The following is a 14,044-nucleotide window of genomic DNA, read 5'->3' as shown; positions in this document are numbered from 1 at the left end:
AGTAAGGACATCCTGGGCTGCAAATATCCTAACACCTTCATCTTGGAGCTAGCAGAAAGATGTAACAATAAATTTTAAAAACTGAATGATTATTAAATATAACTCACCTGAACCACTTTCCCTATGCTCCGCGTTAACAAGAGCAATACAATCATGTATATCCATATAGCAAAGAAGCGTACAGAAACACTGCTCAACTATCTTGAACTGACGACATGCAGTCAGTGCTCTCCAGTACTGTAACTTCAATTCTGGTTCCAGTAATGACTAAAATTAAATACAGCATCTGTTTATCACATTAACATCTGGTATTAAAATAACTATTACTAAAATTAGGTAAGTGATAATATTGTCTGGTATTTAGCAGTTAGTAAAGCAATGGACTGACAAACTAAAGAACCAAGATTTGATTGTCAGTTTGGGTAAGACACTATCATCATCCAATACTTTATAACTTATTCTCAAAAGTAAGCTTATACTATCAATGATACACTAAAAAAAAAAACAAATATCATAAGTTCAACAGAAATGTAAAATATACATAACAAGAGAAGTAGAAATTAAAATTTGCTATGCATCTTTAATCACGGTTGACAATGAAAATCATAAACCTTTAAAACAAAAACCTGGAACAAATTCTATACATATAATTTTTTTTTTTAAATACTTTAAAATGATTTCAATTGTCCTTGGAACCACCTTCAAAGACTGAGCTATTATCACAACTTGCTAGTAATCCTACTAAATTTGTATCTATGGAATTGTCACAAATTAACTAGTGTAATGTTATGAAAGGCATTCAAGCACTCATTTTATTTTTAAAGTTGCATCTCATTTGACCAATGTAAATCATTGAGTAGTTGAAGCAACTACGTGTATGATATGAGATGTGTTCAAAAATTAAAGAGAATTTTTGATTTTTTGGAAAGAATTTTATTTATTCATCTACATTAATGTTATCCCCTTCAAAATAGTCCCCATTAGATATTATAAACTTATGCCAGCGCTTTTTCCAATCCCCAAAATACTTCTGAAACTCGATGTTTGGAATAGTGTTTAGCTCTTTTAGCTATTTGCTTTTAATTTCATCTATGCTTGTAAAACAACGGCACTTTAAGATTCTCTTTATTTTTGGGAATATTTAGTGTCACACGGGACCATGTCTGGTGAATATGGCGGCTGGGGTATCATTACAATGCTGTTTTTGGGAAAAAATTGACGAATAAGCAATGAAGTGTGAGAAGGCACATTATCACGCCAAGGGCATAGCTTTCCAATAAAGATAGAATATCACTTGAAAACCTTCCACATTATTTGCATTAAATTTCATAATGCAAGTTCACAAACATCAACAAGCTTTATATTCTTTCTACAAACACACAAAAACTCATCTCATTTTTCAATCACACTCTGAACACAAGGAAGCCCAATTATAAAAGTTCCTCATAACAGCTGGTCCTTGGTTTATAACAGCATTACCAGTTTTTGAAATTGGTTTCAAGAGTTAACTAGAAATTTTTAGAAGAATATTAATTAAAAATTAAAGAATATTATTAAAAATATTGCACTTAAAACTTTACAGTTAAAAAATCTGATGTGGACACCAAATGACTTCCTTGTACGCCTATTAAGTTACATATACACATTTTTTACTGCACTTCATTTAAACTTATTTCATTGGAAAGTGAGATACAATCCTCCAATTCTTTAATAAAATGGAGAGTTACACAATTGCTGAAATATTAGTTTTTATTAACTGTTTACGCCATTTGCGTAAAGTTGTTTTATTCCAATGAATTCAAGGTTATGGTGTTAGCTTATTTCTATCACGCATTATTTCATTGCTGTTTAACCTTAATGTATATATTAGGCTTGGTGTTTTTTATTCTCAACCAATTTCAATATTGTCATAGTTCCTAGAAGTCTATTTCTCTTTGTCGGCCCTGATGTCATTTCTTCAACTTGCGTATTCAGAATTATTTCTTATCTGTCTTACGTAATTCTTTAGTGGTCTGCTTGCTTGTAAATTATTTTTGTTATGTCTTCGTTCTCGAATTCCAACACGTTTTCTCTTATCGTTCTCAAACTAACACTAAGACACTTCTCTTGTTTTTTACACACACTCTCTCCTGTCCACTGACTAGCTGTGGTTTCCCCCTCCTTTCACTCACGCCATCTTTTCGTCAGAGTTGACCAGACCTTCACCATGTAAAGTTGCCTATGACTTTTCGCTCTCAACCTTTGTGCTAATATCTTCATTGCATTCATACTCGCATACACGATGCGGTATTTCTCTGTCAAAATTATCTCTAGTTCTACCCGTTAGTGGTTCGTTATTTCACCGATCTCGATGTTTTGTTTCTGCCTCGTTTCTTGGTCAAGTTTAATCTTCAAATTCTGTATATTACGTCTTTGCTGAAAGTGCTTCCATCACTACAAACTGCCAATTCTATAGACGCCGAATCTTCTCCAGCTGCTTACTACAATTTTCATCGATGCAGAATCTCTCCAAACTTGTTGCTACATATCTGAGATGCTACGTATTATTCTACCTCTAAACCACGTTTCACCACTGCATTCCTGATACACCAGTGCGGACTACGTCCAGGATTACTGTATGTATTCATTTACCTTCACTCACGAGTTCGTCTCTTGCTAATATTTGTGTGCTACAGGCAAGTTCAATTTTTCATTATTTATTACGTTAAACAGTTATTTTATCATTAAAATTTGTGGAACATTCAGTTCATCGTACCTTTGCGCATTTCAATTTCAAGTTTAGTTTAAAACCCTTTATTCATGACAGGTGGCTTATATAAGGTTGTGTCATCATTTCAGCTGCAACCTATTTTACGTACTTAATTATTTTCAATTTGTGGTTATTGTAATTAACTCTATCATTTATTCTTGTAACTTGTTATTCGCCGAGATTAATTCTATTCTATTCATGAACTGCATTCATAATACTTCTCTTAAATTAATCTAAAGCAAATTACAGTTATGTTTAAAGTAATGTTTACAGTTATGTTAAATTACAGTTATGTACAGTTATGTTTTAGGACTTCTTGGTAATTTTATATTTTCAAGAAAGCTTACTAGTAAAGGAACTCTATTTATATGTTTACTTATTTCAATTTGATTATTGTAATTAATTCTTTTTGTACTAGAATATCATTGTGGCCTTTTTTCTATACTAAACTAGAATTACATGTTTTAATTATTTAATGATAAGTTTGTTGTTCATAAATCAGGAAAAGCCAATGCTAATAATTAAGATTTACTGTAATTTATTTTTCTAAGTTAATGACATCTGTTCGTTGCTAATTTTTCAATATTACAGCATATGTCAGTAATGTAATAGTTTTCCAGTCAGACTATGTTTATTGATGTTTTTGTTTTTCTAATTATATAATTGTAAATCTCATTTTAATATTATTATTACTGATATGCTGATTTCAGTTGATATTCTTATGTATCATTAAGTTATGTTAATTTCATAATTTCTTTTTAGTTTTTAAGGTTATGATTTAACATAAGTTCAGTTGTTTTCTTTCTCATTAAAGTCCAATTTCTTTTGGCAAATACGAGCTGTGTTTTTTGTTAACTTTACCCAACATTAACATTAAATATTTGTACAATTATTAATTCAACAATCTTAAATGAAATATTAGGACAGAGTAAAAGTCCCTTTACTATTCGTATTACTAAATCAGTAGTATTATTTGTATCTTCGTGAGTTGATTAACAAAAGTTTCAGATTTGTGGTGTCGTATAAATAGAAGTTAATAATAATTAAACTATTCTGTTTAGTAAACTCCTGTATACCAGTTAAAAATGTTAATTTCGACCCTATGGTGTAAAATATTCAGTTTTTATTATTGGATTATTTGGTATGTAATCAAAAAAGAAAAAGAAACAATTGTACAGAAAAAAAAAGATAACATGAAGAAATATATCTAAAAAAAATGAAAAAGATAAATATGAAGAGTAAGAAAATGTTAAGAAAAAGGAAAGAATTTTAAAAAAATTAAGAGATGATAAATATAAAGATGATAAATTAAATATAAATATAAATATTAAGAGATGATAATTAAAAAAATGTTAAAATCAAAGAAGGAATAAAAAGATTAAGAGGTTGATGAATATATAAAGAGAAAACTAGAGAACGTGTATGCAAATTAAGACCAGAAGAATTGTATCAAACCAAAGAGATTATATGATTGACAACAAAAAACAAATATGTGAAATGATGATCAACTCAGACTTAGGAAGAATATTGTCCGACAATATCAGAGTAAAGTACTAAAAGTTAAGAATTTCTTGCAATTTATTAAAGATCTTGCATGTATATGTTGTTCTAGTGAGGGTCTATTTTTCAGTCACTGTGTAGTTAACTTTAATGTAGATAAAATTGAACAGTTGAATTATACGAGATATGTATATACAAATGTATGTATGTATGTATGTACAGACGTCACGGTGAAATTAGTCAAAATGATTTCAGGGATGGTCAAAATGGATATTTCTGTTGAAATCTGAAAACTGAAATTTTTTGTGATCACAATACTTCCTTTACTTCGTACAAGGAAGTAGAAAGGGAAAGAAATGTTTATTAGATATACTAAAGAACACTGGAAATGATAATAATCTGTATATCAATCTGAGTTATGATAAACTATAACTACATCATTCGACAACATACACAGCAGTTTAATATGCTGCAGCTTGTCAACAACAGCTAACTGCTCAATTTGCTATACACTTTTAACTAACACTTCACATAGCACAATTATAAATGACCAACCAATCTGTGAAAGCTGGTTAAGTGTAAAAGTCTTGGTTCTTAAATTGTCTTACTCATTTTCTAATTTTTTATTTATAAAAACTGATGCTGTATTGAAAATTCTGAGTACTGACATCATGATTCTAAAACTAATAGATAAGTTGTAAATACATCAGACAATATCTGTACTGTCCTTTATTCTTAAATAATTCAACTAATTTACAAAAGATAATATTATCTACTCATAACCACCCATTTATCATGAATTGGACTGCATCTATCATCTTATATATATATTGTATGTAATTTCTTATTTGTTTTCAAACAAGGTGATTTAAGTATTTATATACTTATCCTTATTACTAGTGTCATACATATAATTATTTCTTTTACAGCTGAAAAAATCCAAGAGAAGTACAAATCTGCGTATAACCAAATTAATTATGGCCAACATTTCTATTTTAACAAATAAAAGTTTACAAAAATCTATATAACTAGCACTTTCTACAGTCCTATCTAATCTCATTTCAACTATTAGTAAATTGTTACAGTTACTATTGGACTTTTCCAGGATCTCAATTCCGTAATTAAGGTGAGATGAAGCAGCATATGACTTACAATGAAGAAGTACATTTCTGTGAAAATATTTGCTAATTTAATGAATTGAAACATCAACTCTATATATTTTCAAATAAAGAATGACACAGAAATATATACCCATTCTGGAAAGAACCGAACACTGCTACTATTACTCCAACCTGTAATTTGTCAGAACAGGTGTGTGAACTAAGTGCAATTTATTTCAGTTACCATGCTTGACCGCATAGGGGAAGATACACTCCATGCTATTGTTTTGGTCACCACACCACCCTCTCTGTACCTAGTCCTTATGGGCTTTACCGGAGGTCATCATCAGTAAATGACATCTTTCAGTCTAGCCTTAGCCAGGATGCCACCAATGTAAATGTCACAAGCGTCATTCCAATCTGTGTACTACTTACTAACATAAACTCCAATCAAAACACATCTAGTCAAATCTCAAACAAGACTGAATGACTTTCTAAGAATGAAGGAATTGAACTCTACCAACCAGAAAGATAAAAATGAGTTTGATACACAACAAATCATAAAACACAACACAAAAACAATAACAAAACATAACAATAGCAATAAATAGTAACATAAAACATAATCACTAACAAAACATAACAAGAAATAATGTAACATAAAACACAATTAACAAAAAACAAACAAATCTATAACCAAACAGAAACAAAAACAGCAACAGTTTAGCAAACCGTAAAACAAAATAATAATAAAACCAAACATAAACAAAAAAAAGGAAAGTCCAAGCGGAACATCACATTCCTTCAGCGATCCTTTCTTTCACCAAATTAAACTTTCTACGATCATCCATTCAGCCCGGCTTTTTCAATAAACATGAAGATTAAGTGTCGACCTGATAATATCAAGCTGACAAATGGTTTCCGTGCGCATTAAGTCATACCTAGCACATTCATATATCACATGATAAGCATCGTCCAATAATCCGCATCGCGAATAGATACCAGAGTCTGCCAGGCTGAATTTCTGTAGTCTGCCTCGAAAAATGCCATGACCTGAAAGAAACTGCATTATGTACTTGTTCAGGTGTACCCAGGAGGCATCCTGCAAATCAACAGCATTAGGGAAAAGATCATGCGTATTACACCCACACTCTGTCTCATCCCATCTGGCCTGCCACAGGGTGACACATGCTGTTCTACCTCCTTTATTTTCTCTGAAGTCAATTTACCTAACTTCTTAGCAACATAATGCTGCTGCCTCTCAGACGCAATCAAGTCTACTGGTTTCACGCCTGCAATCACCAAGATTACCTCCCGTAAAATTGTACAGTAACCACAAGTTACCATTAGCAATTTAAGACTGAGCCTGTAACAAAATATCCCAGTAGCTTTTAAATGTTAGCCTATCCGCCCAAACAGGCACCGCACATAGCATAACTGCCTCGCATATGCCCTTATACAAGATACTCATAGTCTTAAAATTAAAACCCAAATCAAGATTGACCACACATTGAATTCCGAAGAAAGCATTACAGGCTTCCCTGTGACATATTGAAGGTACTTCTTAAACAGCAATTTCTCATCAAGAAACACGCTGAGGTACTTTTGAATCTGAACATATCTAATACGTTGGCTTGACATCGATACGCGGACTCACTAAATATCATCTTATGTTGATGACCCCACAGCTCATGTATCCTGCATGCCTGAGTAACTTTGAATTCAACCCAACACCACAAACCTCCTTCAACCAACAGGAGTCCATCGTCAGCATAAGCCACGATGCAACACCCTCTGGGCAATCTCAACCACAGTAGTTAATCAAACACCACCACTTATAATAAGGGACCCAACATAATGCCCTGTGAATAACCTTTAGACAGTATCTTCCCCACATAATGGCTGCCTCGCGGAGCAGCACAGCTCAGTGACTGAAGTAACTTTGCATAACCTGTGCAACTTACTCACAGTACAATCTCTCTTCTGTAATTGGTATACAGCAGAAGGTCACCATAGGTTGTTAAATGCCCCAGAAATGTCCAGGAAAATGCCTATATTTCTCCCAACTGGAAGTTACCACACCACTCATTACACGAAGTATGGAGTCCTCAGTACCCTTTCCAGAACAAAACCCATACTGATTATCCATTTGTAAACTGCACAAGAACAACCTCTCATTTGTACAACGATACACAACCTTTTCAATGACCTAACCAATAACTGGCAGTAACATCAAGGGCCTATATGACGAACTAACAGTGGGATCCTTGTTGCCACCTTTAAACAACAATTTCACAATTCCCTTCTAACACACCAGGAAGTATCCTGGTGGAATTTATTAAAAAACCATATGATAATTCCCACACTTACCCCTACCTACCAAACAAGGAGCTCTGCCGTTATCCCATCAAAGCCAGGAGCCTTATCACTACCTAGACTACGGAGAGCTTGACACACCTCGGGTTCAGTAATCTCCAAGGAGATTGCACTCCTGCAAAACTGAGCAACCTCACACCTCACCCACTGATTGTATGCGATCTCATCTACATCAGTATCATCAGGCAGAAAATGTCAAGTAGTCTGTTCAAAATTTCAGACTTGTCTGAAATTACACTGAGCCGAGTCAAGAGAGAGGACAGAACATCCTTTCATCGTTTATATTCCAAAACCCTATGTACAACTCCCCAGGGATCCTTGTTCCCCTGTTCACGCATCAAGGAACACCAGGAATCGCTCTTCGCTGCCTGAACTTTGTAAAAATATAGAGATCTAAGAACTCTCTATATTCGCCAACAAGGACTGCCTGCGATTCCGGATCACTCTCATGCTGAGATATTCTCCACAAACGACAGATAGCCTGTTTCATGACAATCAATTCCCCCAGCTCCACAATGGAGCGAGCCTCTCTCAACCGGAACTATGAAGAACTGAACACTCGGTGGCGTCAATAAAAGCCACCAACAAACCTACCAGCCCCTTCCAAATCCAGAACATCTAGACTCTGATCCAAAACAGAGTCTGGCCGAAAGAAAATCAACAATCTTTTTCCAGTCTGCATGCCTGTGCAGGAAACGACCCTGCTGAACTGGAATGTTACATCAGTAATGCTCACTCAAACCACCAACAATTTAATATACTATCAATCGATGATTGCTTGAGCTATCATCAACCACCATCCAGTTACAAGCATTGGCAGGAATAAACCTACCAACGATAATGTCAATGTTCATTCCACCAAAAAGCTGATGCCCATCTACCTGCATAGGTGGGCAACTCACCAGGAACATTATATACCTGCAGACCATGTGGGCTAAAAAGCCCTCAATTTACCACCATCATGGGTGAAGCTGCTATACCACGAAAGTGACTTAGCGTTCACAGATCTGCACCAATAAGGACTGGACTGGTACCAGAGAATCATAGGATTTCATCCCAGACCTGAAGATGACAATCTGCAGGATCTCCATATTGAAAATACAAAACTTGCAACATACAGATGCAAGTTCTGATCATCCACATGGACAACAAGATGAGCATTAGAGAGCTGTTGAATGAAGACCCAGTCAAGTTCTCTTCTGCACAGTACAACAAACATGCTATCAGAACCAAAATAAAATCTTTTCCAATAAGAAAAACCTAGCAGTTCACTGGACACAACATACAGATGCTGCAACAAGACAACCTCCCTATGTATGGCGATCTCACCAAGTTCAATCTGTACAATGTAAATACCTGTGCATTTATTTCCCAATTTTAACCACCCAACGATATTGAATTATTTATTTATTTAGTATATGGCACAAAGACACAACACCAATTACAGTCAAAAATTACAAACAAACATTTAACAAATTAATATAAGCTACTGATTCTGGAGTGTCGCCATCAGGAAATCTTCAGGAGTCCCTTCATAAGCTGTCCTAGGGCAAACTTCTGTGATGTGTTTAACAGTTTGATTTTCACTACACTCGCAAAGGGGCATCAGTGTTTTAGCCTATTTATACAGGAAATAGGCGCACCTACCATGCTGAGTTCGTAGGGCATGCTGAGTTCAGCATTGACCATGTCTTACATGGCAAGTCAAAACCTGGCAGATTTTGAGTAATACATGGGATTTTGTTATTCTGCTTTGTGGTCCATTCTTGATGCCAGGCGTCAGTTAGGTTAAATCCTTCCTCCATGGCAGCAATTGCTGTTTTGATAAGTGGTTTTCTAGATCGAAGGCAACCATGATTGGCATCCTCATGTGTTAGTAGGTTTCGATTGTCCATAATCTTCTCGTACTCTCTTATAAGAGCGTTTGTTCAGTGCAGGTTCGGGGGTGGTATGTGGCTCAATACCGGGAGCCATTCCCAGGAGTAGACCTGATAATCCCGGCAATCATTCTGATATTGTTATTAAGTTGAGCATCAGTTCTATGAACAAAAGGGCTGTTAAGCCACACTGGCGTACAATATTCTGCAGCCAAGAAGACGAGGTTCAGAGATGATGTGCGCAAAGTGGAAGCCGATGCTCCCCACGTTGTTCCACAGAGCTTATATATAATGTTGTTTCTCGCTTTCAATTTCTCTGCAGTTTTCATTAGGTGCGCCTTAAATGAAAGTGTTCTATCAAGTGTCACACCTAGGTATTTTGGTGTCTTATTGTGAAAGAGCCATATATTCTCAAATAGAATTTTAAGCTTTCTATTAGCGAACTTGTTACTTAGATGGAAGCATGACACCTCTGTTTTACTAGCATTTGGTTGGAGGCGCCACCTTCAGAAGTAAAATCAAATATTCTCTGACAGATTCTGTTGTAGATAAGCCTTTCTAGTAATTTATATGTCACTGAAAGCAATGCTATGGGCCTGTAGCTCTTAGGTAAGTTTGCTGGTTTCCCTGGTTTTAAAATGGCTACTACCTTCGATTGCTTGAACTCTCTGGGTATGCTACCGGTCTGCATTATGTCAATGAAGAATCTGGGCAGCCAAAATTTTGCATATTTTCTGCAGTTTAATAAAAATTCTGGATTGATACCATCAAATCCTAGTGCTTTTCCTGGAGGCACCTACTCAGTTTCTCCCGCCTCCCTCCTCAAGTTTCTTAGTTAGAAGATCTTAGTTTCTTAGAATAGGAGATCTGCTTCCTAATTTTCTTAGCAGATTCCACGCATGACGACTTGAGGTCTGAAAGTTCAGGCTTCCCACCTGTTGTCCCTGTGACAATTCCTCTATTCCCTGTTGTCCTGCAGCATCGAGCTATGGAGAAGCTCAACTGCCACCTCTTGACTGCCCGTCTCAAGGAAGCTTCAGTAGAGAACTTTGCTGTTTTGGGACCACCCTGGGATATATTCTCTGCGAAACCCTCTAGAGATGCACTTCTTAGCGGTACTTGTTACTGCTCCAATAAATCTGCTATAATTTTTGCTGATTGATGGTATCCAGCCTAGGCATTTATCCAGATTCCTAGAAAACTTTTTCCAATTAGCCTTTTTGAAGTTCCATCTAGGGCGGGGTAGAGGTCACGAGTGAAATTTGGCTACCTGCCTCTACAATATCTGGATGGTGCTGGCTGTGAGGAAAGTCGCAGAGAACTTTTCGAGTGACTAGCAGCAACCGATGTTTACTGTCAATTGAGGTGAAACATAGATCCAGGTTCTCCCGCCTCCAAGCCGCTGATTTAAAAGTAAATCGGTCTTTAGCATCAAAGACAAGACTAGATTCTCATCCTCAGTCCACCTCACCAGAGCCTCACCATTTGTATCACAATCCTTATATTTCCACTGCTCATAATGGCTATTATCACCCAAGTAGACCACAGGATGAGGTTGTATTTAGATTACTGACGTTGGCCACAAGACAGCTGGTGGTTTATAGATATTAGACACTGTTATACTTCCGATTTTAATTACAACATTATGAATTTCATTGTCCATGGAGGTGGAGATGATAGTGGTGTTTTTTATATCGCATCTCACATAAGTAGTGACACCGTACACATCATGGTATGTGGCACCAAGTAATTCATATCCAGGTATTTTGCCTCTTTTTCACAATTGTTCCTTAGTGTTACAATGTGTTTCCAGGATTGCGACCAGATCAATATTGTCGTTCTTCAGTAGTTTCGATAAATACTGGCTCTTAGAATAACTTATGCTTTCCATATTTATGTGACAAATTCAGACTGAAGGTCCAAATTTAAATTATAATACATTGTAACAACCCTCTGACAACTTAAAACTTCTTAGGACACTCCTCTCGTTTGTGTCCCTCATCCCCACAGTGGGAGCACACTACCACCACATGTTTACACAGTTTAACTATGTGTCCAAACCGGCAGCACTTGAAAAAATGTTGAACATCTACATATTCTTTGACATTACACAAAGAGAAGTCAATAAACAACCTGCCCTCAGATACGAAGCCTCTTTTAATAGTTCAGGACTCATCTCAAAAGATACTGTGGTAACGCTCTACCTCACGCCTACCCATTTTGAATAACAATCGACAATCAGCCTTAAAGGCTGCCTCAGCCATCTGAGTACTCTGCTCCCAAACAAGTCATTAACTCTTCCCCAGACAGACATCAATCAACATCATATACAGTTATCTTACCAGTGTAACAGTCAGTGGAACATCACATGTTCACATACAATGCGTATGTGACAGGAGGCGATTCAGTTGTGGTAGCTCAGAGATCATTCTGCTGTTATTTCAACGTCAGCCAACACAGAGCAGTCCCAACATGGAAAACCATTCTGAAATAGATTGAACATTTCCGAAAGACAAGTAATGTGATCTCAAAAATGCCACCAGGGGTTGAATGTATGGTGAGAACACAAGGAAATGTGATGAGAGTGAGAGCAGCAGTTCTCCACAGTTCACAATGTTCAGCAAGAAGCATTTACAACTGGGATGGGAATCGGTGAGGAGAATTTGGAAAATTGATCTTAAATTTCATCCATACAAAATGGTCTACGTGCAGCAATTACTCCCAAGAGATTACGAACAGCAGAAAGATTTTGTTGCAATGATGAAAGATGATCAGGGAAGATGGTCATCACCTTCTAGATGTAATTTATGCCACCTAACATAAATAGCATCTGTTTCTCCACATGTCTCAGCCAACATAATACAGTTTGGTGAAAAATTGCCTGTGTCATGTCCATTCTAAAAAGGGGATACATCACTGTGTTACTCTTTATGAGGGCTATTTGGAAAGTAACTTCAGCTTCATTATTAAAAAAAAACTCATAAAAACTTCATAAAACTCTGCTGCCTGTGAATTAAGCCAAGTAGTAACGCCGTTTTTCAACTCCTTGTTATTTTCAAAATGAAGAAATAACCATTTCTTCATTTTTGGGAAAATGTAATAATCACTGGCAGCCAAATCAGGGCTGTAAGGAAGATGATTAAACGACGTCCATTTGAAACTGTCGATTTTCTATTAAGTGCATACTGGAGTATGTGGATGAGCATTGTCATGAAGAAAAACAAAGACTGAACTCAGCATGCCGCATTGTTTTGTTATGTATGTAATTGTTTAAATTTAATGTCATCAACAGAACTGCCTTAATTACATAAAATACTCACTGCATTTATATAAGTAAAATGTACAGAAATAACTTCTGATGTAGCAATTAGTTTTATAGCATTCAGTACTCTGGAAAATTACCCTTCTCAATTACTACTTGGCTTAATTCACAGGCAAAAAATTTCTATAATGAGGGTAAACATACTTGTCATATCTATAAACAAGTTTTTGAATACCTTCATCATAAAGATTTGCCAAAATCTGTAATTAAGCCAAGTAGTAACACTGTTTTTTGACTCCTTGGTTTTTTGTGACTGTAAAGGTGTGAAGAAGCATGAAAATTAACATTGAAACTTACTGCTAGACGTTGAAATCGAGAAGGGTAATTTTCTCAATGATTTTCAGGAGTAGTGAATGCTGGAAAATTAACTGCTAGATTAGAAGTTATTTCTGTACATTTTACCTCTATAAATGAGGTGAATATTTTCCATATATAAGACAGTTTTACTTATAACATTTGTTTACGCCATTCTGGCATAAAGTTTTTCCGTTATTTCTACGAATTCCCAGCTAGGGTAGGTCCCGTTGTTTTGTTACAAGGAATGTTTGAATTCCACTTGGTTTCGTATTGCTGGGTCTGTAAAGCCCACCTGTTTTTATTATTGTTCTTGTGTTCGAACCTCCCACCGTCATCCTTAGCGACCGCGCCTATTATTCTATCGAGTTATTTCTGACTACCCTTTTCATACACCCGTTATTTTTTCGTCCCCTTACTAACACACACACACACACACTATCCTGTCCACTACCTGGTTCTGGTTACCCCCGCCTTTTTTCGCCATCTTTTCGGCAGAGTACCTCCAACATCTCACCACTGCAGTCGCCTCGGGCAATACTCTCCTGCAAACTCTGTGGTAACATTCACGCTCAAGCAGAATTTCAAACTCATCACTACACATTTGAGATTCCACGCCTCATTCTACCACTAAACCACATCACGCCGCTGTATTCCTGATTCACCGTGCGGACTACGCCCAGGACTACATAGGTATTCTTCTGTACTTGCTGTTACGAGTTCATCTCTGGCAAATATTTGTGTGCTACAGGCAAGTTCAGTTTTTCATTACTCATTACGTTAAACCTTTATGTTATCATTCAAATTTGTGGAACATTCAGTTCAT

At 36.0% G+C, this 14,044-nt stretch overlaps 1 protein-coding gene across 1 annotated transcript in view; it reads right to left on the bottom strand.

The window, feature by feature from the left end:
* LOC142321264 (ras GTPase-activating-like protein IQGAP1) overlaps positions 1 to 14,044 on the bottom strand; it is a 110,695-nt gene that overhangs the window by 65,400 nt on the left and 31,251 nt on the right. Inside the window, exon 12 of the mRNA XM_075359261.1 lies at positions 108 to 267. Coding sequence (XP_075215376.1) covers positions 108 to 267 — 160 coding nt within the window. The remainder of the gene's footprint in view (positions 1 to 107; positions 268 to 14,044) is intronic.

The sequence above is a fragment of the Lycorma delicatula genome, chromosome 3, assembly GCF_047948215.1.
Source record: "Lycorma delicatula isolate Av1 chromosome 3, ASM4794821v1, whole genome shotgun sequence".
NCBI classification, from domain to species: Eukaryota; Metazoa; Arthropoda; class Insecta; order Hemiptera; family Fulgoridae; genus Lycorma; species Lycorma delicatula.
This window is presented reverse-complemented; position numbering and strand designations above follow the sequence as displayed.